The sequence below is a fragment of the Somniosus microcephalus genome, chromosome 6, assembly GCF_052327205.1.
Source record: "Somniosus microcephalus isolate GS21.2 chromosome 6, FLI_Smic_1.0, whole genome shotgun sequence".
Taxonomy (NCBI): Eukaryota; Metazoa; Chordata; class Chondrichthyes; order Squaliformes; family Somniosidae; genus Somniosus; species Somniosus microcephalus.
Genome location: NC_140992.1, coordinates 195,035,077 through 195,061,796, shown reverse-complemented (window position 1 = coordinate 195,061,796; position 26,720 = coordinate 195,035,077). Strand labels below are relative to the sequence as shown.

Genomic DNA, 26,720 nt, shown 5'->3' with positions numbered 1-26,720 from the left:
CCTCCTCCTCTCTCTCTCGTCGCCCTCCTCCTCTCTCTCTCTCGCCGCCCTCCTCCTCTCTCTCTCGCCGCCCTCCTCCTCTCTCTCGCCGCCCTCCTCCTCGCTCTCTCTCGACGCCCTCCTCCTCTCTCTCTCTCGCCGCCCTCCTCCTCTCTCTCTCTCGCTGCCCTCCTCCTCTCTCTCTCGTCGCCCTCCTCCTCTCTCTCGACGCCCTCCTCCTCTCTCTCTCTCGACGCCCTCCTCCTCGCTCTCTCTCGCCGCCCTCCTCCTCTCTCTCTCTCTCTCGACGCCCTCCTCCTCCTCTCTCTCGCCGCCCTCCTCCTCTCTCTCTCTCGTCGCCCTCCTCCTCTCTCTCTCGCCGCCCTCCTCCTCTCTCTCGCTGCCCTCCTCCTCTCTCTCTCTCGCTGCCCTCCTCCTCTCTCTCTCTCGCTGCCCTCCTCCTCTCTCTCTCTCGCTGCCCTCCTCCTCTCTCTCTCTCGCTGCCCTCCTCCTCTCTCTCTCTCGCTGCCCTCCTCCTCTCTCTCTCTCGCTGCCCTCCTCCTCTCTCTCTCTCGCTCTCTCTCCACCCCTTCTCTCTCTCTCAATTCAATTCAATTCAATTCAAATCGCTTTATTGGCATGACAAGGTACATCTTATGTTGCCAAAGCATCGAAAAACATTCATGGTTGTACACAAAAATACAGATCTATCCATACAGTGTATAAACAGATATATCCCTGAGTGTATAAATATACATTCATATAATTTGTATATACTCTTTTCTTATATTTAGTGGTTGTCCCTCTGTTTATGGCAAGCTGTAACATAGTGTGCCGCTAAGGTTACACAATTTCTCTCTTCCCCTAGTAGGTATGGGAGTTTTTGGTCGTCATTCAAATTTCTGAATTCCGGGCATATTTTTGTGAATTTTGGGTAGAAATTCTCCCTTATGCCGTGATATTTTCTACAAGCTGTGAGGAAGTGCATCTCTGTCTTCACCACTCCCTGACTGCAGTGAGAGCATATCCTGTCCTCTCTTGGTAGCCGGGTCTGCCTGTGTCTACCTTTTTCGATCGCCAGGCTATGTTCACTAAGTCTGTACATTGTCAAGGTTTTTCTCAGTTTGCTATCCTTTACCATGGTCAGGTAATCAGCCATGTTGTATTGTCTGTTTAGGGCCAAGTAGCAATTGGGTTTGCTTTGGGTTTTTGTTGTTTCTGCCCAAATGACAGATATTTCTCTCTCTCTCTCTCTCTCTGTCTCTCCACCCCCCTCCTCCTCTCTCTCTCGCCGCCCTCCTCTCTCGCCGCCCTCATCCTCTCTCTCTCGCCGCCCTCCTCCTCTCTCTCTCGCCGCCCTCCTCCTCTCTCTCTCTCGCCGCCCTCCTCCTCTCTCTCTCTCGCTGCCCTCCTCCTCTCTCTCTCTCGCCGCCCTCCTCCTCTCTCTCGCTGCCCTCCTCCTCTCTCTCTCTCTCGCCGCCCTCCTCCTCCTCTCTCTCTCGCCGCCCTCCTCTCTCTCTCTCGCCGCCCTCCTCCTCTCTCTCTCGCCGCCCTCCTCCTCTCTCTCTCGCCGCCCTCCTCCTCTCTCTCTCTCGCCGCCCTCCTCCTCTCTCTCTCTCGCCAACCTCCTCCTCTCTCTCTCGCCGCCCTCCTCTCTCGCCGCCCTTATCCTCTCTCTCTCGCCGCCCTCCTGCTCTCTCTCTCTCGCCGCCCTCCTCCTCTCTCTCTCTCTCGCCGCCCTCCTCCTCTCTCTCTCTCTCGCCGCCCTCCTCCTCCTCTCTCTCTCGCCGCCCTCCTCCTCTCTCTCTCGCCGCCCTCCTCCTCTCTCTCTCTCTCGCCGCCCTCCTCCTCCTCTCTCTCTCGCCGCCCTCCTCCTCTCTCTCTCGCCGCCCTCCTCCTCTCTCTCTCGCCGCCCTCCTCCTCCTCTCTCTCTCGCCGCCCTCCTCCTCCTCTCTCTCTCGCCGCCCTCCTCCTCCTCTCTCTCGCCGCCCTCCTCCTCCTCTCTCTCTCGCCACCCTCCTCCTCTCTCTCTTGCCGCCCTCCTCCTCTCTCTCTCTCTCTCGCCGCCCTCCTCCTCTCTCTCTCTCGCCGCCCTCCTCCTCTCTCTCTCTCGCCGCCCTCCTCCTCTCTCTCTCGCCGCCCTCCTCCTCTCTCTCTCGCCGCCCTCCTCCTCTCTCTCTCTCGCCGCCCTCCTCCTCTCTCTCTTGCCGCCCTCCTCCTCTCTCGCCGCCCTCCTCCTCTCTCTCTCGCTGCCCTCCTCCTCTCTCTCTCTCGCCGCCCTCCTCCTCTCTCTCTCTCGCCGCCCTCCTCCTCTCTCTCTCTCGCCGCCCTCCTCCTCTGTCTCTCTCGCCGCCACCTCCTCTCTCTCTCTCTCTCGCCACCCTCCTCCTCTCTCTCGCCACCCTCCTCCTCTCTCTCGCCACCCTCCTCCTCTCTCTCGCCACCCCCCTCCTCTCTCTCGCCACCCTCCTCCTCTCTCTCGCCACCCTCCTCCTCTCTCTCGCCACCCTGCTCCTCTCTCTCGCCACCCTCCGCCTCTCTCTCGCCACCCTCCTTCCCTCTCTCGCCACCCTCCTCCCCTCTCTCGCCACCCTCCTCCTCTCTCTCGCCGCCCTCCTCTCTCTCGCCGCCCTCCTCCTCTCTCTCGCCGCCCTCCTCCTCTCTCTCTCTCGCCGCCCTCCTCCTCTCTCTCTCGTCGCCCTCCTCCTCTCTCTCTCTCGCCGCCCTCCTCCTCTCTCTCTCTAGCCGCCCTCCTCCTCTCTCTCTCTCGCTGCTCTCCCTCTCTCGCTCTCTCTCCACCCCTTCTCTCTCTCTCAATTCAATTCAATTCAATTCAAATCGCTTTATTGGCATGACAAGGTACATCTTATGTTGCCAAAGCATCGAAAAACATTCATGGTTGTACACAAAAATACAGGTCTATCCATACAGTGTATAAACAGATATATCCCTGAGTGTATAAATATACATTCATATAATTTGTATATACTCTTTTCTTATATTTAGTGGTTGTCCCTCTGTTTATGGCAAGCTGTAACATAGTGTGCCGCTAAGGTTACACAATTTCTCTCTTCCCCTAGTAGGTATGGGAGTTTTTGGTCGTCATTCAAATTTCTGAATTCCGGGCATATTTTTGTGAATTTTGGGTAGAAATTCTCCCTTATGCCGTTATATTTTCTACAAGCTGTGAGGAAGTGCATCTCTGTCTTCACCACTCCCTGACTGCAGTGAGAGCATATCCTGTCCTCTCTTGGTAGCCGGGTCTGCATGTGTCTACCTTTTTCGATCGCCAGGCTATGTTCACTAAGTCTGTACATTGTCAAGGTTTTTCTCAGTTTGCTATCCTTTACCATGGTCAGGTAATCAGCCATGTTGTATTGTCTGTTTAGGGCCAAGTAGCAATTGGGTTTGCTTTGGGTTTTTGTTGTTTCTGCCCAAATGACAGATATTTCTCTCTCTCTCTCTCTCTCTGTCTCTCCACCCCCCTCCTCCTCTCTCTCTCGCCGCCCTCCTCTCTCGCCGCCCTCATCCTCTCTCTCTCGCCGCCCTCCTCCTCTCTCTCTCGCCGCCCTCCTCCTCTCTCTCTCTCGCCGCCCTCCTCCTCTCTCTCTCTCTCGCTGCCCTCCTCCTCCCTCTCTCTCGCCGCCCTCCTCTCTCTCTCTCTCTCGCCACCCTCCTCCTCTCTCTCTCTCGCCGCCCTCCTCCTCTCTTTCTCTCGCCGCCCTCCTCCTCTCTCTCGCCGCCCTCCTCCTCCCTCTCTCTCTCTCTCGCTGCCCTCCTCCTCTCTCTCTCTCGCTGCCCTCCTCCTCTCTCTCGCCACCCTCCTCCTCTCTCTCTCTCGCCGCCCTCCTCCTCTCTTTCTCTCGCCGCCCTCCTCCTCTCTCTCGCCGCCCTCCTCCTCTCTCTCTCTCGCCGCCCTCCTCCTCTCTCTCTCTCGCCGCCCTCCTCCTCCTCTCTCTCGCCGCCCTCCTCCTCTCTCTCTCTCGCCGCCCTCCTCCTCTCTCTCTCTCGCCGCCCTCCTCCTCTCTCTCTCTCGCCGCCCTCCTCCTCTCTCTCTCTCGCCGCCCTCCTCCTCTCTCTCTCTCGCCGCCCTCCTCCTCTCTCTCTCTCGCCGCCCTCCTCCTCTCTCTCTCTCGCCGCCCTCCTCCTCTCTCTCTTGCCGCCCTCCTCCTCTCTCTCTCTCGCCGCCCTCCTCCTCTCTCTCTCTCGCCGCCCTCCTCCTCTCTCTCCCTCGCCGCCCTCCTCCTCCTCTCTCTCTCGCCGCCCTCCTCCTCTCTCTCTCGCCACCCTCCTCCTCTCTCTCTTGCCGCCCTCCTCCTCTCTCTCCCTCGCCGCCCTCCTCCTCTCTCTCGCCGCCCTCCTCCTCTCTCTCTCTCGCCGCCCTCATCCTCTCTCTCTCGCCGCCCTCCTCCTCTCTCTCTCGCCGCCCTCCTCCTCTCTCTCTCTCGCCGCCCTCCTCCTCTATCTCTCTCTCTCTCGCTGCCCTCCTCCTCTCTCTCTCTCGCCGCCCTCCTCCTCTCTCTCTCTCTCGCCGCCCTCCTCCTCCTCTCTCTCTCGCCGCCCTCCTCCTCTCTCTCTCTCGCCGCCCTCCTCCTCTCTCTCTCGCCGCCCTCCTCCTCTCTCTCTCTCGCCGCCCTCCTCCTCTCTCTCTCGCCGCCCTCCTCCTCTCTCTCTCTCGCCGCCCTCCTCCTCTCTCTCTCTCGCCGCCCTCCTCCTCGCTCTCTCTCGCCGCCCTCCTCCTCTCTCTCTCTCGCCGCCCTCCTCCCCTCTCATCTCTCTCTCTCTCCACCTCTCTCTCTCTCTCTCTGTCACCAACCCCTCCTCCTCCTCTCTCTCTCCACCCTCCTTCTCTCTCTCTCTCTCTCCACCTCTCTCTCTCTCTCTCTCTCTGTCACCAACCCCTCCTCCTCCTCTCTCTCTCCACCCTCCTCTCTCTCTCTCTCTCTCTCTCTCTCTCTCGCTCACTCTCTCCACCCTCCTCCTCTCTCCGCCACCCCCCGCCAGCACGGATCCAGCGACAGGCCTTCTCCCATGGAGCTTAAGGAAAGCATGGCTCTGCTGCACTTTGGGCTGCAACTGTTGGGTACTGCTCATGCGCAGCCACGTTAAACTGTGCATGTGCATAGAAAGACTTGCATTTATATAGCGCCTTTCACGACCACCGGACGTCTCAAAGCGCTTTACAGCCAATGAAATACTTTTTTTTGAAGTGGAGTCACTGTTGTAATGTGGGAAACACGGTCGCTAATTTGCGCACAGCAAGCTCCCACAAGCAGCAATGTGATAATGGACAGATAATCTGTTTTAGTGATGTTGATTGAGAAATAAATATTTGCCAGGATACCGGGGATAACTCCCCTGCTCTTTCTCGAAATATTGCCATGGGATCTTTTACTTCCACCTGAGAGAGCAGACGGGCCCTCGGTTTTTAACGTCTCATCTGAAAGACGGCATCTCCGACAGTGCAGCACTCACTCAGCACTGCACTAGAGTGTCAGCCTAGCTTTATGTGCTCAAGTTCCTGGCTCAGAGGAGTGTGCGACCAACTGAGCCACAGCTGACACCTGAAAAATATTCATACAAATAATCACGCCGTTCATTTAATCTTTCTCTTCTGCATTTTCGATTTTCTGCTGTTTTTCTCTTTCTACTATCTCATTTCCTTTTCTCCTTTTCGCGCACTTTCTGTCACTATTCTCCTTATTTCTACCTTCTCACCCCTCTTGCTCTCCTTCCGCTTTTACTCTTTTCCCCTTTCTCCTCTCTTTTTCCTTGTTTCTCTTTTTTTTCTTTTTTTTTTCTTTTTATCTTTCTGAAAATGTTGAACCTCATTCAACTTGTTGCCATTAGCTAGAGATCCTGGAGACTGACTGCTTACAGCCAAATTATTTTATTTTCATGGCACTGTTTCTCTGCCCCCCCCCCCCGCCCCCCAACCCCATTCCATTCTGTGTAAACATGCCAAATGTTATTTCAGTAGATTTAGTAGGAAGCCAATGGAGGATATTGATCAGATGAATCACTGGCAATATTGTGACTAGTCTTAGTAATTTAGTTAATTTTCTGTCTGGCTCATCAGGGCTCAGACTTTCTTTTTATGTATATTTTCTTTCCTCATCAGTGGCCCAAAACTGTCATTTGACTGAAGTCCCCTGGTATTTTATAAACATGTGGTTGTAGTTGAAGTGTTCCAGTGGTGGAGTTTGCCACATAAATGGATGAGTAACTGCTGGCCATTAATTATTTTTATGACTCCTAAAATACTTTGATTGTGCAGTTCAAATAAATGTAAGTGTTAAGCCATGAGCACATGGCATTTCTCCAACTTGATTTTAAAATGAGTGGGGGAGGCAAGGATGCAGAAGTTGTGCTTGTTGAGGTACTGAAGAACAATATATTGCTAAGTTCCCCACCATGCTGTGGAAGTGCATCCCTGGTTTCTATCACATTGAGGTGAAAAAAATATTGGTGTGGCTACAGTATATATCCCCTCCCAAAATAATGCAAAAAAAAATCTGGAGGAGACGATGTGATATTTTGTTGCCAAGCAGAAACTATAATTTTACTTAGTTTTCATTGGCTAATGTCCTCTTTTTAAATTATTGGGATTGCAACTGTAATTTATGCAAAAGTATCAAAACCAGGACATAGGTGCTGTTAACAAGTAAATTGGTCAGCAAGCCTCGAAACGACAAAGTAATTAAGTAAACCAGACCGTGGTATATAATGGTTAAACTCCAAAATTGATCAGTGGCAAATATTAAGAGTTGGAACCACTGTATCGTCCCAGACTCCTGGTGTAAGTAGGGACTTTGAAGAACCAGTGACCAGCTGCAGCATGCAAAGGGAGGGGACCCTGGACAGGGGTCTGCAGGACATTAATTCCCCCTGAATTTGGCTGGGATCTGCCAGGCACTCTGGCCCTACAGTAGCCACCTTGCCCTGTGCAGGATGCCAATGTAGCACATCCCAGAATCAGTATATCACTCCCTTAATGGAAAGGGACCCTGGGATGGTAATGAACTCTGAAACTAAATGAACAGAAAATGAACTGAAATCTCATCCTACTGACCACTTCAGAATTAGGCACAATCTCAGGTGAGGAGAAGGAAGGAAGGAATGCTGCAGAAGCTGCAGCCAATTTGGCTTACTGTACAATGACCTATTTGAAAGTAAGAGCGTGTGAATCAAGTCCCTTAGGTGTCCCTAATTTACAGCTTTCACTGTATTTGGATGAGATTGATACTTGGATTTTGTTAGCTAACAAATTCTGTTTTTTTTGTTACCGTCTTGGAGTTAGAAGAATTCCTGCATTAGAAACATAGAAGATAGGAGCAGGAGTAGGCCATTCGGCCCCTCGAGCCTGTTCCGCCATTCAATGCTATCATGGCTGATCATCCAAGTTCAGTACCCGGTCCCTGCTTTCTCCCCATACCCCTTGATCCCTTTAGCCTTAAGAAATATATCCAACTCCTTCTTGAATATATTTAATGAATTGGCCTCAACTGCCTTCTGTGGTAGAGAATTCCACAGGTTCACCACTCTCTGGGTGAAGAAATTCCTCCTCCTTTCAGTCCTAAATGGCTTACCCCTTATCCTTAGACTGACCCCTGGTTCTGGACTCCCCGGCCATCAGAAACACCCTTCCTGCATCTAGTCTGTCCAGGCCTGACAGAATTTTATAGGTTTCGATGCGATCCCCTCTCAATCTTCTAAACTCCAGTGAGTATAAGCCCAATCAACACAATCTCTCCTCATACGTCATTCCTGCCATTCCAGGTATCGGCCTGGTGAATCTTCGCTGCACTCCTTCCATGGCAAGAACGTCCTTCCTCAGATAAAGCGACCAAAACTGCACACAATACTCAAGGTGCGGTCTCACCAAGGCCCTGTGCAACCGCTAATTGCGCTTGTAGCTCACCAACCATCTTCACCACACTTTGTGCGTTTATGAACATGCATTCTAAACTCACTTTTGAATTTTTCGTAGTCTTAATCTGCTCCTATCTAATACAGGAAACTTTCTGGTATCCGGCACTGACGGGACCCAGCTGGTGCCGGTCGATCAACACTGCCGGAGAAACCAGCGCTAATGTTAAAACATAGCTCCGTATCTAGCAACAAACCCTGTTGCTTAGCAACAGCTTCAAAACAGTCGGCGCAGCTTGCAAGCGTCTCTGTAGCTAAGCAACAGCTTCAGCTAGACACTTGCAGAGCCAGGAATGGAGAAAAAAAGCAACGAAAAGTTTAAAAAAAAGTTATCTGAACCGACTCCTGAATTTTGCCGGTGGATAGAGCATTCCGGAGATTTAACCTCCGTTTAAACGAAAGTCCTGACGAAGGGTTTCGACCTGAAACGTTGACTCTATTTCTCTCTCCACGGATGTTGCCTGGCCTGCTGAGGTTTTCCAGCATTTTCTGTTTCGGATTTCCAGCATCCGCAGTATTTTGCTATCGACACTTCCTGCACATGTGGTTGCCCAGGCTACGGGAAGCATCCAGCACTTCCCTCATGGCACAGGATGTGCACTCCATGGGACGCAGCTGCCCTGCCATGCCTCACCAGCTACTCACCATTCGGCACCTTCCCTTGTGCCGACTTCTTTTTCTACTCTGACGTCACTCTTTCAGATTCTGCCTCTCTCGCTCTGGTCTCGCCCAGGTCCACTGCCTCCTCCCAAATAAGTCTAGAATTATTTTATTTATTTATTTAATTAGTTAAAGTCTTTAATCAACGATTATTTGTAGTTAGCTTAACTAGTTAAAGAAATTAATATATATAAATTTAATACAGTTTGTTATAGTTTCCTGATCCTAGTGTGTGCATGATATTAAAGCGCACTTTACTCCTACTTCCTCACTCGCACTTGAGGGTACAAGGTGCTAATCTTAAGTACTTTGACAACTCGGATGATTCAGGAGCAGGTGGGAACAGTGTAGGATGCAGTGAAGATAGCTGCGGTCTGTTAGTGGATGAATAGACAGATTCATGTGACCGAGCAAGCACGATGAGTCAGAGCTCCGTCTCTGTGAAGGAATGCAGCTTCCTGAAAGGTTCCATTGGGGATGTATGGCTTGGGGGAAGGCAGACTGGTTGTCTGGGGTCTCGGCCATTTCCTGTTGATGTGGATTTGCTGGACTTTGCTGTGACTACACTGATTCATGATCTCCAATTACAGAAGCTGTAGGAGGGCAAGATTACTACTTCTGCCCTCCCACTAAAACCAGAAACGGTTAGGATGTGGTCAAACAGGAATCCAAGGCTGACCAGTTGCTGTGGATCATAAAACAGCATGTAGCCAGATCTTGTGAAATATAGCTGAGGAAGCAAGAGCCTACGTAGTGAAACTGAACATTTCATGAGATCTCGAGATGCTAAGGAACAGCACGTGTCTGCTGGCATTGCTATATTGAGTACGTACGCAGAAGCAACTGTTGAGAACGAATATAGTTGTTTCTAATATAAGTATTACTGTTGAAAATATTAATTTCCTCACTGCATTTAAGCTCCTGTCCATTTCTGTTATGTAATAGTACACTGGTTGAGTATTCATCTAAAGAGATTGATTCACTGCAGTTTATGGCCCAAGGTCTTATTTGGTCAAGTTGCCACCAACAAAACGCTTGCATTCTCTCACTGGCACCTAACAAATTTTTGGAGGGCGAAGAAATGGTTGGATTTAATGTGCTTTTGTGGTTATTGATTGGAATGCTTATTGAGTGCTAGGACAAAGGTTGGTTTTTTTGTCAGCTAAGTATTGGTACATAAGAAATAGGAGCAGGAACAGGCCTCTTGGCTCCTCGAACCTGCTCCGCCATTCAATAAGATCATGGCTGATCTTGGGCTCAAAGCCACTTCCCTGCCCGCTCCCCACAACCCTTCACTCCCTTATCTTGTAAAAATCTGTCTATCTCCACCTTAAATGTATTTAATGACCCAGCCTCCACAGCTCTCTGGGGCAGAGAATTCCACAGATTTATTACCCTCAGAGATGAAATTCTTCCTCATCTCAGTTCTAAAAGGGCGACCCTTTATTCTGAAACTATGACCCCGAGTTCTAGATTTCCTCATGAGGAGAAACAGCCTCTCTGCATCTACCTTGTCGAGCCCCCTCAGTATCTTTTATGTTTCAATAAGATCACCTCTCATTCTTCTAAATTCCAATGAGTATAGGCCTAACCTGCTCAACCTTTCCTCATAAGTCAATCCCCTCAGCTCAGGAATCAACCGTGTGAATTGTCTCTGAACTGCCTCCAATGCAAGTATATCCTTCCTTAAATAAGGAGACCAAAACTGTACACTGTACTCAAGGTGTGGTCTCACCAATACCCTGTACAGTTGTAGCAGGACTTCCCTGCTTTTATACTCCAACCCCCTTGCAATAAAGGCCAACATTCCATTTGCCTTTTTGATTACTTGCTGCACCTGCATGCTAACTTTTTGTGTTTCATGCACAAGGACCCCCAGGTCCCTCTGAACTGTAGCATTTTGTAATCTCTCCCATTTAAAAAATAATTTGCTTTTTTATTTTTCCTGCCAAAGTGGATAACCTCGTACTTTCCCACATTATACTCCATCTGCCAAATGTTTGCCCACTCACCTAGCCTGTCTATATCCCTTTGCAGATTCTTTGAGTCCTCTGCACAACTTGCTTTCCCACCCATCTTTGTGTCATCAGCAAACTTGGCTACATTACACTCGGTCCCTTCATCCAAGCCATTAATGTAGATTGTAAATAGTTGAGGCCCCAGCACCGATCCCTGTGGCACCCCACTAGTTACTGTTTGCCAACTGGAAAATGACCCATTTATCCCGACTCTCTGCTTTCTGTTAGTTAGCCAATTCTCTATCCATGCTAATATATTACGCCCAACTCCATGAGCTCTTATCTTCTGCAGTAACCTTTTATGTGGCACCTTATCGAATGCCTTCTGGAAATCCAAATACACCATATCCACTGGCTCACCCTTATCCACCCTGCTCGTTACATCCTCAAAGAACTCCAGCAAATTTGTTAAACATGATTTCCCTTTCATAAAACCATGTTGACTCTGCTTGACTGCATTATGATTTTCCAAATGCCCTGCTACTAGTTCTTTAATGAAGGACTCCAGCATTTTCCCAACGACAGATGTTAGGCTAACTGGTCTATAGTTTCCTGCCTTCTGTCTCCCTCCTTTCTTAAATAGGGGTGTTACATTTGTGGTTTTCCAATCCACTGGGACCTCTCCAGAGTCCAGGGAATTTTGGTATATTGCAACCAATGCATCCACTATCTCTGCAGCCACTTCTTTAAGACCCTGGGATGCAGGCCATCTGCTCCAGGGGACTTGTCGTCTTTTAGTCCCTTTATTTTACCAAGTACTTTTTCCTTAGTGATGGTGATTGTCTTTAGTTCGCCCCTCCCTGTGGCCCCTTGATTGTCCATTATTGGGATGTTGTTTGTGTATTCTACCGTGAAGACAGATACAAAATATTTGTTCAGAGTCTCTGCCGTTTCCCCATTCCCCATTATTAATTCCCCATTCTCATCCTCTAAGGGACCAATGTTTACTTTAGCTACTGTCTTCCTTTTTATATACCTGTAGAAGCTCTTACTTTCTGTTTTAATATTTCTTGCCAGTTTACTCTCATAATTCATCTCTCTTTTTTGTGTCATTCTTTGCTGGTTTTAAAACATTTCCCAATCCTCTGGCCTCCCACCAATCTTGGCAACATTGTATGCCTTTGTTTTCAATTTGATACCATCCTTTACTTCCTTAGTTAGCCACGGATAGTGCTCCCTTCTCTTAAAATCTTTCTTTCTCACTAGAATATATTTTTATGGAGTTATAAAATATCTCCTTAAATGTCCGCCACTGCATTTCAACTGTCTTACTCTTTAATTTATTTTTCCAGTCCACTTTAGCCAGTTCTGCCCTCATGCCATTATAATTGCCTTTGTTTAAGATTAGGACACTGGTTTGGGATACAACTTTCTCACCCTCCAACTGAATTTGAAATTCAACCATGTTATGATCACTCTTTCCTAGAGGACCGTATACTATGAGATCATTTATTAATTCTGTCTCATTACACAGTACCAGATCCAAGTTAGACTGCTCCCTGGTTGGTTCCATTACATACTGTTCTAGGAAACCATCCCGGATACACTCTATGACCTCCTCCCCAAGGCTACCATGGCCAATTTGATTTGTCCAATTAAGTAGTGTACATAAATCTGAGCAGAGCCCTATTTGAGAGCTGCTTCATATGGGTGAAAGTGGATTGATGCCTAACCAGTGAACTGGTAGCTGTTTACATTGCTGGGTTGATGTGAAACTTCAGTTGGTGTTTAGTATTCAGAATTGCATGGCACGTCATGAAAATTCATATCTGCCGATTTGCCCCTCTTCCCCCTCTACCCTGTCTTTCTGCATCATCCTAGTTCCTAATCATAGATATTTAAATTTGAAACATATTAATTTTGATAGCAACAGAAGATAAAAATTAGCAATAAAATCCACTTTATGTAGAAGTAAAATGAAAACGGCAAATCTGAAACATTGTAGTGCTGAAAATACATAGCAAGTATATCAGCATTTGAAATGTCAAAACCTAGGTTAATGTTTCAGGTAGAGGTTCTGATGAGTCTTCAGTAATATTTTTCCCTGCAAATGCTGGCAGATCTGCTGAGTATTTCCAGTAACTTATGGTTTTAAGTCCATTTTGTTCCTAGTTTTTAGAATTTTTCCTCGAGTTGAAACTGAAGTTGGCAGGAGTTGCTCCCCGTTCTTCGAGTTTCCGCAGGTATGTAAGCAATAGTTGGAAGAGTCATGGAGGGGGAATTAAAATTTTAATCTCCCAGGTTGGGGGAGAAGTAACATTTTTTTTTAAAAATTGGAAACCTGACCTCATCCCGCCTCCAACTTCCAGTTTTAACCGACTGGTGACTAATCTGCTCTCTGGGGGTGGGCCTGTAATTTAAATATTTTAATAAGTCTGCGTGCCTCAAGTTCTACCACAGTTTTAAATTTAAGTGGTGCAGCTTGGGTTTCCCAGGGCTCTGGAAACCCAGCAACTAAAGGGAGGCGAGAATGGCCGGATCCAGCAGTTAAGTGCTTTTCCAGCACTGCTTGTGGGTCGGGGTGCAGGAGTACTCTTTCCTTTCTCCCCCCCCCCACCATCACCCCCCCAAGCTAACCTGCTTCCCTCCCTGCGATCCCACCCGCGACCTTGCATCTGCGATCACAACTCCGATCTCTCCCTCCCTACTATCTGCCTACGGTCTACCAGCAAAGGCCTTCTCGGTCAGCCAGCCAACCTCTTAATGTGGCTGGTTGCTGGCCGGGAAACTGAGGCGGGGGGGGGGAATGTTAAATGAGATTCTGCCGTTAAATTTGGCAGGACCTCTAGGTTTCCTGACGACAAGTGCCCCCCACTGTCATTGTCGCTCCCTGCCCGTAAATCTCGGGCCCTTCCTTTCTATAATGGTGTGTCCTGTAAATTCAGGCATATTGATGGGGATAATGAGAAATGAAATGGGGAGGTGAAGTCAGAGCTGTGGTAGGTTCTCTTTGGGGGGCGGTGGACCGAGACTGAGTGTACTTCTGGAGGAAGTGTGTGGTTTTACGGTTTCTGTTGCACAGACCTATGTTTCCCCTCTTTCCAGTTAGACATTGTTCTTTTAAGATGAAGGAAATTGGACTAATGTGGTTGTTGGGGTGGTGTTGGTAAGAAGGGTTAGGATAAATGGACTGGATAACCAAAGCAATATTCTGATTTTTGTTTGTAGACATTAAGGCATTGCATAGAAAATGTACTGGCAGCTCTGCAGGCAGTTAGAAGGCAGCCACAGTGTACAGGAAGTTATGAGGACCAAAGTAGAGGTCAGCTGACATCCTGTAGTCTTGGCTTGTATCCAGGAAAGTATAGTGTCTTCCACATCTCTAGAAAGGGGGTTTCCTGTAACAAAATGCTTCACTGAATTTGCACACATTTTCTGTTCAGAAACAAAACCCTTGCCCAAAGATATCTATCTCCTAACTAATTAAGTCTGAGAAATTTTGAAAAGAGAAATAAAAACTGGTGGGAAACTTGGAGTAACTGGTGGGAAACTTGGAGTAACTAGCGCAAATGAGTTTGCAATTTTCTTGGACATCTGCTTATAGTATTCAACTTGCTATAATTTTCTGTTATTCATCCTGCTCTCCAGAAAAAAGCTGTTCCATATAGTGATTGCTTTCTGATTATAGATCTTACTTTGAGGTCAAAGTGCTCATTGTGTAGTTCATGTATATAATTATAAATATCTAGAATAACCACATTAAGTTAGTGTTCAGTAAACAGTTTAACTCATTGTAGAAAACTGATTTTGTGCTGAGAAATTTTGTCTGTAATTTGCTCAGTGGTGCATATGGAAGCCCAAGTGCTTTTTGACTGAGCTTTATGGCATTAGTGTCTGTAGTTTGGTTATCCACAGACTGGCAAGGAATTATTGTGAGCCGAAAGTTGCTCTGAACCATGACAGACAAGAAGTCCTCAATTTCTGCCAGTTTTCCAAGAATAAATCCTGCCTCTTGTATTTCACAGATTAAAATCTGAGTGATATAAGCCTTGATTGGAACTGTGACCTGTCCCAACAAAGAGTTCATATGATTAAAAAAGAAAATGCTGTTTCATATTGCATTCTGCTTTGGTGCCGAATAATTTGAACACTAATTGTAACCTGTGCTGCTCACTGTACAATGCACAATTTGGAGAAAGCAAACAGAAATGACATGTGTTGGGGAAATGAATGAGTGCTGTTTCAAAATTGAAGCCCTGATGTGTGGTCCTTTCCACTGGCACTGACTTGTGTTTAGATTTGAACAAGTTGCATTCCAGAAGGCACAGAGCAGTGTGAACTTGCTTTTAACAGCAACATTTCCCAACCTGTGTCAGCAAGATGAAATAATTCAGTGTTCATAGAAGAATTCATGGACAGAATATAATGTTGTTCTGAGACAGTCTACATGATCACTTGTTGGTGAAATGGTTAATCTACCATTTTCCTTGGCACAACTTAAAGGAGCTGCCCTTGATTACTCGTAGTTTATGACAGTTGCAAAATTTGTTTTGTGTAAAATTATTCTAAATCCTGAGTATAGGGGTTGCTTAACTGCTCCTTGAATCCATGCTATCTACATCAGGAAATCCAAACCCCATCCCTAACTCTCCAAAACAAAAACTGAGTGTCTTCAAGAAGCATCGCAGAGACCTCCCAATGGCTCCTGTGCACTACAGGTACCGAGTGCGAAACAGCCATGCAAACTAGCAGGTTTCTTAGTTTTGCTAAGTTAAAATCAGGATGGTGATACGGTGCTACAATTGTCTGCCATGTTCCTGGATTAGGGAGGGAAGAATCATCCAGAGTTCCTTCTCCTGATCTGTCTGAATCCTGTTGTATATTGTACATGTGTGGCTGTTTGGTGAGACAGGATTAAAGAAAAAGAATGTATTTATATCGCACCTTTCACATCCTAGGGATTTGCCAATGAAGTACTTTTTGAAGTGTAATTACTGTTGTAATGTCGATAAACATGGCAGCCCATTTCCACGCAAGATCCCACAAACAGCGATGAGGTGGGTGACCTGATAATGTTTTTAGTGGTGTCATTTGAGGGCTACATGTTGGCCAGGACACCTTGCCTGCTCTTCAAATATTGTCATGGAACTCCATTTAATGTATCATCTGAAAGATAACGCCCTCAACAGTACAGCACTCCCTCAGTACTGTACTGAAGGGTCAGCCTAGATTATGTACTCGAGTCCCTGGAGTGGGACTTAAACCCATAATCTTCTGACTAGATTGGTACCGAGTGATACCAGTGAGATTGGGCTTGACTGTGACCTCTAATAGTCTGCTGATACTATTTAGCCTCACGGGTGTTAAATGTCACTTGAGTGAGGTACTGGAGATGGGTGGCATCTGGGAAACTCGACTCCAGCCTGAGGCAGGAGGAAAAACACTCGGGAGCTAGGTCTAATTGATATGGCAAAAACTCCAATTCCCATGAATCCTATAGTCTGCAGGCACAATGAAGCTCATTCAGGAATTGCAAAATAGGACCAATATCTATAGCTGACAACATGCCGTTATTTGAGACTAGAAATGCATACCCTCCAACCCTGATCTGTACTGTTAAAGTATTTAACATTTGGCATCTTCCTACAAAGCCATTAGGTTTGCAGGGTCCACAGTCTTAACAGAGTGCCCAGAAAATGTAAATATAGCAAAAGGAAAAGTTTGGGAAGGAGTACTAGAAAGGATGCTAACCGGCAATTAATAGGAATTCATCTGTGAGCTGGGAACAGTGAGAACTTTTAAAACAAGAATTTGGTGAGAGTGGGAATTCCGTTCTAAGGGGGAAGGAGGTGCTAAGTAAATTAACAGTGGATCAAAAGCTAAGTATTCAATTATTTATCTTCCTTTGACACTTAACTATTTTGTAGATTATGGGGTGACTAAACTTAAATAGAAATGAATAAATAAGCAAGGAGAAAAACCTAACTAGCAGCTTTAAGTAATAAAAATTCCAATAAAAACTGACTTCTATTAGAGACAGAAATAGGATAATTAACTGAGCCATAAAAAGTGCCTAAACGAAATCAAATTAAATCTATCTGATCAAAATTTAGTATTAAAGGTTAGCACTGATATATTATTTATGATAATGGCAGCACAGGAATTTGTGGACAATGAGGCTGTCCTGGATGAACAGAGCTCTGGGAAATGTCTACCTCTTGAGTCGCTCCGGCTCCGTCATTGAGCTAGAGCATGAGCTAGAAACACTCAGACACATAAGGGAAGGGGACGAATATCTGGAGAGTTTACTCCAGAACACAGTCACACCACAGAGAGGTACAGGGAGAGATGCGAGTGTGACTGACTGTCAGGAGGGTAAGGGGAATCTAGTGGAGGCAGGGAAGGTGGAACCTCAGAATTTGATCCTGTCCAACAGGTACAATGTACTTGCAATCTGTGGGGATAAGGAAGAAGGCTACAGGAAAAATACTAAACCAAAGCACCATGGAGCAGGAGGCAGGACTTAAAGGGTTAAATTATGAGGACAGGTTGCATAAATGTGACTTGTATTCCCTCAAGTTTAGATAGTTAAAGGGTGACACAATTGCGATCTTTAAAATAATAAAGGTATTCGACAGGGTAGATACAGTAAAACGATTTCCTCTGGTGGGGGACTCCAGAATAAGGCAGGACAATTTTAAATTGAGATCGGCCATTCAGGAGTGAAATCAGGAAGCATTTTTGACCACGCAGTAGTGGAAATCGGGAATTCGCTTCCCCCCCCCCCCCCCCACAAAAAGGCTGTAGATGCTGGGTCAATTTAAATTTTCAAAACTAAAATTAACATTATTAGGTTAGGTACGGATTAAAGACGGATAAAGCTGAGGTACAAATCAGCCATGGTCTAATTGAATGACAGGCTCAAGGGGCTAAATGCCCCAGTCCTGTTCTAATCTTCCACCTACAACAAATTGAAAGGAGGATAGATTGAGAACCATTCTATAACTTACCTTTGCACAATTGGAACCCCAAAATTCAGAGTGTGGGTGAAGAAGTAGTGGTGAGAACAGCACAATTTGCACATCTTTTTGAATCTGTTGAAAACAGCTCTGATGCTGAAGTGCACATGAGTTTGGAGTAACTTACGACTTGGCAATACATCCTACTGAAATGATGGAAAGAATCTTTTTTTTCTCCCCTGCCCATTTTCACCAGCTAATAAGTGTGGACTAAGGTGTAGGGACGAATATTTAGCCTGAAAGGTTATGTTTTCAGAGAATGAATCAGAAATGAGTCCAAGATTTGGTCTCCATTCCTTGACCACTGGCAACAAACAGCTGCTTCAGGTACATATTCCACATAAGCATAAACACTGCCCAGAGTGGTATATGACAACTCATCTTATTCAAGCGATAGTCAGAGCTCAAAGATTAATAATGCTAGTTTGCTATAAGGCTGTTTATCTCCTCTTGCCATGCATGATATACATTACCATAATGCAATGAGTATATCACAGATCACAGAATCACAGAAACCTCACAGTACAGATAGAGGCCATTTCGGCCCATCGAGCCTGCACCGACACATATCCCTCCCAATCCCCGTAACCCCTACACCAACACATATCCCACCCTATCCCCGTAACCCCACGTATTTAATCCCCCTAACACTAAGGGTCAATTTTTATCATAGCCAATCAACCTAACCTGCACATCTTTGGACTGTGGGAGGAAACCGGAGCACCCGGAGAAAACCCACGCAAACACGGGGAGAATGTGCAAACTCCACACAGACAGTCACCCGAGGCCGGATTCGAACCCGGGTCCCTGGCGCTGTGAGGCAACAGTGCTAACCACTATGCCAAGACATACCACATACCAAGACATCTCTCTCAAGTATCTCTGTATTTCTGGGTCTTCTGCTAATTTTGGAATTCATCTTTCAGGAGGTCTGTATTTTATATAATTAAGTTTAACTAATTACTCACTTGACTTCAGTGTTTCAGTGCCAGCAGGCTATTCAACATCACAGCTGAGCCCCATCTGTTCTCATTGCTTATGTACATATACATTTCCAGCAGAGCTTGGCGCTAATGATCAAGAGTGGCTAATCTTCTTAACTAATGCCCCTATCACTGTCCTGACTGAGAAGCATTTGTTTTATTAATCTTGTTTTCTCTTGTGCACAGGAAGGCAGAACAGTTCTCGAGCATTTGTCATGATAATCGTGATTTATGCTAATTGCGTAAATTCAGTAATCGTGCGCCATTCCACATAAGTCAATTCGTTTGGAAATGTGAAGTTAATGGAGCAGTAAAGAGTACTGAGTTTAGATCAGGAATATAGAAATAACCCATTCTGTAAACCTACACCAGTGGGTGTTGAAGCTTTCACTGGTTGAAAATAGGATCAAGTTTTCATTTCCACATAGTTGACCTTGACTGCAATAAACAAAGAAATCACCAGAAAGGTAACATTTTGACCTGCGCCAACTGTAGCTAGTTAGTGCCATATTGTTATTAAGAACATAAGAATTAGGAACAGAGTAAGCGATACGGTCCTTGGAGCCTGCTCCACCATTCAATAAGATCATGGCTGATCTTCGACCTCAACTCTACTTTCCCGCCTGATCCCCTAGAGCCCAAAAATCTATCTCTGCCTTGAATATACTCAATGACTCAACATCCACAGCCCTTTAGGGTAGAGAATTCCAAAGATTCACAACCCTGAGTGAAGAAATTCCTCCTTATCTCGGTCTTAAATGGCCGACCCCTTATCCTGAGACTATGCCCCCTAGTTCAAGACCCTCCAGCCAGGGAAAACAACCTCTCGGCATCTACCCTGTCAATCCCCCTCAGTATCTTGTATGTTTCAATGAGATCACCTCTCATTCTTCTAAACTCCAGAGAGTATAGGCTCAATCTCTCCTCATAGGACAACCCCCTCATCCCAGGGATCAATCTAGTGAACCTTCATTGCACTGCCTCTAAGGCAAGTATGTCCTTCCTCAGATAAGGAGACCAAAACTCTGCACAGTACTCCAGGTATGATCTTACCAAAGCCATGTACAATTGTAGTAAGACTTCCTAACTCATGTACTCCAGCCCCGTTGCAATAAAGGCCAACATACCATTTGCCTTCCTAATTACTGGCTGTACCTGCATGCAAACTTTGTTTCCTGTACAAGAACACCTAAATCTCTGAACACCAACATTTAACAGTTTCTCACCATTTAAAAAAATATTGGCCCCGATTTTCGGCTTGTGTGGGAAATGGTCGGATTTCCCCAAATGTGGAGTTTCTGATACACATAAAAAAGTGTCAGCCAGCCCCACGCAATTTTCCCTCAATTGGCCAATTAATTCCCAGCATGTGGGAAGCCTTGCTAATTGTCTAAATCGAGTCAGAAATCCCCACAGTATGATGTCATCATTCGTGGTGCTTTCAAGGTCCATGGCAAGCACTGCATCCTCTGAAGGCTTCCAAATGAACCATACAGGATGGCAGAGGAGCCTGCAGCAGCTGTGGCCAGTGCCAGACCCCGAGCTGCCTTCAAATTCGACGAGGCTTCACTGCAGGCATTATTGGATGGGGTTAGGGCCCACAAGGAGGTCCTCTTCCCTAGGTCAGGGAGGAAGAGGCCTCCCACTGAGACCAATGCTGCATGGATGCAGGTGTCAGCAGATGCCAACTCGCTGGGAGTCACCAGAGGAACCTTGGCATTACATCTGTAACTCTTTCCTTTACTCCCCCACAGTACCATCCAGAGCCCCCGTCCTCACTGTGGAGGAGGAAGAGGCTGTGCAGCCAGACTCCTCGGAGGAAGCTCCAACCTCTGAGGGTGCAGCGTTAGCAGAAGTAAGCGCACCCAGCACCAGCGCAGACACTCACACCTCGGGGGGACCTTTGGGACATAGAGTAGTGTTGTCACCTGGTGTTTCACAGCTCACAAGTGAGCCTCAGCAGATTCTGGAGACAGGGACAGCAGTGGAGAGTCCTCGTCGGAGGGCGCAGGGCTCTGCCAGCTCAGCTCAGCTGCGCTGCATCTCGACCCTCTGCCTCTGGGTCCATCCGCAAGAGAAGAGGTGATGGATCTCCATGCACAGATGCAGGAGTCTCTGGCAGGTTTTGTCTCCAGGGTCGCTGCGAGTGTGGAGCGAATGGAGGAGTCCATAGCGACCATGAGCAGAGCCTTTGTGGCGGGCGGGACTGAAGCGGGGCGCGTGGAAACGGCGGTCCGAAAGTCGGACGGGGCGGGGAATCAGGTGGGGGGGGGGGGGGTCCCGACCCGCTTTTTCCGCGATTTTCGGACCACGGCCGCATGAAAAGCCGCCCGACAGCTGCCCGAAAATCGGGGCCATTGTGTTTCTATTCTTCCTACCAAATAGAATAACCTCACATTCCCCTACATTATACTTGATCTGCCACCTTATTGCCCACTCACTTAACCTGTCTATCCCTTTGCAGGCTCTTTGCATCCTCCTCACGGCTTACTTTCTCACCTAACTTTGTGTCATTAGCAAATTTGGATACATTGCACTCGGTTCCTTCACCTGAGTCATTTTAATATAGATTGTAAATAGCTGCGGCCCAAGCACTGATCCTTGCGGCCACTAGTTACAGCCTGCCAACCGGAAAATGACCCATTTATCCCTACTCGTTGTTTTCTGTCCGTTAACCAATCCTCTATCCATGCTAATATATTACCCCCAACCCCATGAGCCCTCATCTTGTGTGGCAACCTTTTATGTTGCACCTTATCGAATGCGTTTTACAATAAATTTGATGAACTGATACATGAAGTTGTTCTTGAGCCACTCTAAGCATGGTACACTAGTTTGGTCATTCAGATCTTGATGAGCATTGGCGTGCTTCCCCCGAGACTGGAGATACTGCTCAAAGTGCATCTTTCTACGCACTCAACTAGACTTCTCACGCAAATACTTAGGATCAGCTGGCTTAAAATCACTACTTTGCACTGAAGTATTTTGTAGTTCCATGGATAGGAAAATAATCTAACTAAGATTTTACAGTACAGGAGAATGGGTCAGATTCCTAAAAAGCAAAATTCTTCGGATGCTGGAAATCTGAAATAAAATAGAAAATGCTGGAAATACAGGAAACTCTTTCGTATCCGGCACCAACAGGACCAGGATGGTGCCGGTTGATTAAAAATTCCGGATGACGGAGAGGTATATCGACCGAGGCTATTTTTAACAAAAATTTAAAAAATCAAGAAATGTGCAGTATAATTGGGTACTCACCTACAGAATGTTGTGTTAAATGGATGGTGGAAGATGCTTGATTAAGTACAGTACTGCCAGTTGAGGGTAATCCATAACGCTTTATGACCTAGAAATTGGGTATAGCCCCGCTTGGGGCGTTAGAATCAGCGCAGCGCAAAGTTTATAGCCAGACGCAACTTATCGCCACCTGGCGCGATATTGGGTTGCATCGCCCCTAAAGGTGATTGAGGCGCGAATTCAGGCGTTACGCGGGACTCCTAAGGCGCTAAAGTTCCGGCGCAACCCAATATCGGAGCGCACGGGCGCAGCGCAGGTGCTCTCAATTGCCGATGACCACAAGACTTCCAGGCGCCGGCCAGCTCTTAAAGGGGTGGGTCAGTCAGCTTCAGCATCCACACTCTGCGCCTTGCAGGCCTCAGAATCGGCGCAGGCCCTTCTCTGGCGCTAAAAACTTGGACCAGATGGAGAAGGTGAAGCAGAGAGCAGAGCACTTCACCAATGAGGCTCTGGAGCAATTGGTGGCCGCGGTGGAGCGCCGACGAGATGTTCTCTACCCAGACAATGGCAGGAGGCCGAATCATAAGGACGACCGACGAGCTTGGAGGGATGTATGCCAGAGGGTCAACTCCAGCAGCATGGTGACCAGGAGCCCTGTCCAATGCAGAAAGAAATTCAACGACCTCACTCGGGTCGTGAGGGTGGGTGTTGTTTCTGCAAACTTCTGCATCCCTTCATTTGCACCTGACTTTATGGCTACAGGGTGGCCTGTGCCCCATTGGCCATCTGCCAGCAAGCACCCATGGCCCTTTCTGGGCACACACATGCACATTTGACTCAAGGCGTCATGTAAGGGCTCTTCCACCATGGGGGGCATGAGATGATCACTCAGGGCATCAGGTAACATAACTTCCCCTCCTTTCCCCTGCAGTCCAAGCTGGCGAGGATTGGCAAAGACCAACTTTGCACCGGTGGAGGACCTCCACAAGTGGTCACTCTCACGGATCTCGAGGAGAGAGTCCACCAGATTCTTGGAGGACGTCTGAGTGGTCCTGTAACCACTGCAGCTTCCGACCCCATTGTCGACAGCGATGGTAAGGTTCTCACCTTTTACAACTGTCTCCTTCCACTTGTTCCCCCCGCCAGCATGCTTTCTCACTGTGGACCCATGTCATAGCCTTGCCGCAATCTGGCATCCCTTGCTGCCAAGCTGTCCTTTTGCTAAAGCCACTCTTTCACCTCCCTGCTTTCAGATGCTGCATCACCAGCGCGGGAGCCGGGCCCTCAAGCTGCCAGTGCCAGTGCCTCCGAAGGCTCAATGAGAAAATTACTGTCCAACAGAAGGTCAGCAAGTCTCTCCAGCAACGATCAGAATGGCCAGCCCAAATGGCTGCAGCTTTTATACTAGTGCTGTCCCCTTTAAATAGCGCCCCCAGAGTCCGAGAAGGGCCTGGGAATGCTCCATCCAACTGTCACTAATAGCGCCAGGCGGAAAGGTTGCAGGCGCCACCGAATATCCGGTCCGGGGCGCCAAAAAGGCGTTGCACACTGAAATGACGTCATGATCTGCCTGCGCCCGCGGGCGCGCACAAAGAGTTAGCACCGGTGCTAAAAGGATACTCAATATGGGAGGTGCTCTTTAGGCGCTAATCGCTGGCGCTACCAATCGAATTTCTAGGCCTATAAGTTTTGTTTTACTGTTAAGTAATTAAACGACTGTACAGTATAAAGTACTGTAGTTAACTGTACACTTATTCCAAGTCAGCTGGTTCATCAGGAATATCCATGCCAGCTAGGTGGGTCATCAGGATCATGCACTTCAACAGATTCTTCAGGCACTTTCACTGCTTCAACTCTTGGAAGCTTTCTTAAACATGTCCGGGATGTCTGCTTGCTTAGTGGACTCTTGCCTTTTTTGTAGAAAGGTGGAATGCAGAATATGGAGTTGCATAACTTCTTGGGCAGAGTAGCAAGGCTGCCTTTCAGCAAATTGGAGGATTAAAGCAAATCCTTCTGCAGCTTTAGCCCAAGAAATCATCTTCTCTTCAGAAATCTCATCCTCTTCACTTTCCATCTCACTTTCCTTTTCTTTCTTTGGATTCAAAACAGTCTCAATTATTTCATCATCACTTAGCATATGCACAACACCAACTTCTCTATCTGCATCAACCCACTGCTCAATATCACTTGCACTGAGGTTACGTAGAGGGTTTGCTGGGCCTACATTTTTCACCATGCCAGCCATTTCCATTATTGTACTCTTGTTGGGACGAACATTGAACCCATGAAATTCCTCCTCTGACGAACCTTCGGCAAACATTACAGAAGGCCACAATTTGCGCCAGGCTTGTCTCAAAGTGTGACCTTTCACCAAGTTCCAGGAACATGCAACGTTAAAGAGGGCATCTTTAAGATTGTATTCCTTCTGAAATGCGTGAATATTGTCATCTTGGTTTATCAGTTTACGTAGGAAGTCTTTCTTGTAATGACACCTGAGATTTTGGATAATGCCCTGGTCCACGGGTTGTATGAGAGAAGTTACACTTGGTGGCAAATGGTGTGAAAATATTTCCCGAAACCAACTTGGATTCATGCGGATGGGCTCTACAATTATCGAGCAATAAATTGCATTTGCTATCTTCAGGTTTCCCTATTTTACGAAAATGTTCCCTCACAGATGGAACAAAAATATGATGGAACCAATATGAAAAGATTTCCTTATCCATCCAAGTATTTCTTTGAGCTTTGTACTCAATAGGTAAGTGCCTCACATTCTTAAAAGCACGGGGATTTTTATACTTCCCAATAACAAGAAGTTTAACCCGGTGTGATCCAGCAGCGTTTGCACGTTAGCACGGTTACACGATCTTTATTTTTCTTGTAACCTGAAGCATTAGCCTCACTAGCCCCAGTAAGCGTTGATTCTGGCAAAAACCTCCAAAATAAGCCAGTTTCATCGGCATTGTATATCTGTGCTGGCGACAAATCATGTTGCTGCACAATCCGATTGAAATAATCGCAGTATCCTTCTGCAGCGTCGTGATCAGCTGATTTCTTCTCCCCGGAAATATCGAGTCGTCATATCCCGTGCTGTAACTTGAAGCACGTTAGCCATCCCTCGGAGAAAGTCTGTGAGCTCCATCTTTACGTAGAAATCCTTCGCTTTCTCGATTAGCATGTGTCCGGGAAGTGGAACACCCTCTGAACACTTAAGAGAAAACCACTCAAAGCATGGTATCCAGCTCTTCAAGCTTAGGCTTACGAAGCATACGCCATTTCTCTACACTCTTAGATGTCTCCGAGCTTGAATAAAACTTGAGCAGCTTATCCTTCTGCGATTTGATGTCGTAGATTGTTGACGAACCGATTTTGAATTCATTCATAATGTTGATGCGCTTCTCTCCCCTTTCTAGTCGTTGGCATATCTCGATTTTCTGTTTTAAAGTTAACACCACTTTCTTCCTTTTGCTTTGACCAACTTTTGGGAATTCCATAATGCAAGATGGGGGAGATAATTCACGATAAAGATGGAGAGACACACAGAAAAATGGCGGATCGGAAGAGACTATCGGCAGCGCGGGAGAGTCAGACTCCTGTTACTGAGGTGTTCAGACTTCCGACAGCGCTGAGAAGCCGAGTAGTGGCAGTTTGGAGAACTACCCCCACTGACTAACTCCGCCACCGTGGGAGACTCGGACTCGGCAACATTTCCGGTTATTGAGGTGTTGTTTTCAGAGTATGAATTTTGCTGGTTAATCGAGAATTCCGGATATTTAGGTGCCGTTTAAACAAGAGTTTCCTGTACTCAGCCGGTTAGGCAGCATCTGTGGAGAAAGAAACAGTTAACGTTTCACGTCCATTCTGATGAAAGGTCATCGCCCTGAAACGTGAACTCTGTTTCTCTCTCCACAGATGCTGCCTGACCTGCTGAGTATTGCCAGCATTTTCTATTTTTAGTTCTGTTCCTAACCCTCCTTGTTGTTATTTAGATCGATGACCCTTTGTCAACCCAGATTCATAGTTTCATTACACTGTGATGCTTTCTTGTAGTTTATTGAAGAATTCTACTAAGAATTTATAAATGGTAATGAAATGCTCTGACATTAACAATCATAGCAACCCTTGGGTATGTAATGTGATTGTCTCAAAAAAAATTGTTGTAACATATTTTGTTTCAGTAATCTACACTTTTAATTTCTCATTATATAAAATTGCTCAAGCTGCAACGTCTTTCATGGCTTGTACGACTTTTTTTAATCAATGCTATTTAGAGCCTGGCAACTATCATCGATCCTTAACTTAAGTCAGTATCTTGTTCTTCACATATAGGTGTACTTGAAGGCCCCGATGATTCTTAATGGCGTCTGTGTGATCTGGAAGGGCTCGATTGACCTCCAGCGACTTGATGGCATGGGCTGTCTGGAGTTTGATGAGGATCGTGCACAGGTAAGCAAGAAAATTGGGCAGAGCATAGTTTTACATAATTTTGCAATTATATCACGTTCCAGCAGCAGCTCCGATCTGCAAGATGTATAGTTTTATTAATTCCTTGCTGCATGTAATCTCTTGTCATAGCACTGCTGCTCTGGCCCATGAACACCAAGTTGGTATCTCACTAATTTAAAATCATAAGTGAATTGGGTATAAAAACATGTTAGAAAGTGTTAGTGCAGTCATTCAGTCTCTTTAAATTAATTTATAAATCGGTTTGGGTTGCAGATAATTTTGTATAATGAGGATTGTATGTTGGGTCTATTAACCTACCATAGTAGGACTAGGATTTTTGCCTTTGATTTCTTGCGTAGTGAGTTCCTCTTCAGCTTAGCAATGTAAGTTTCATGAGGCTTTCACTGAAACGTTTGGGCACTGCATGTAATTCCACAATGGCAGAAATGTGGTCAGGTTGCCATTGACTGCACCTACATGTCACAAAGGAGAGGGGCGAAGCAGAC

General features: G+C 46.8%; 1 protein-coding gene across 5 annotated transcripts in view; it reads left to right on the top strand.

The window, feature by feature from the left end:
- The window catches only part of cbfb (core-binding factor subunit beta), a 164,688-nt gene that overhangs the window by 67,045 nt on the left and 70,923 nt on the right, over nt 1-26,720 (top strand). For all 5 annotated transcript variants that reach the window (XM_085991158.1, XM_085991155.1, XM_085991154.1 and 2 more), the window contains one exon: nt 26,098-26,214. In XM_085991158.1, the coding sequence (XP_085847284.1) occupies nt 26,098-26,214 (117 nt within the window). The remainder of the gene's footprint in view (nt 1-26,097; nt 26,215-26,720) is intronic.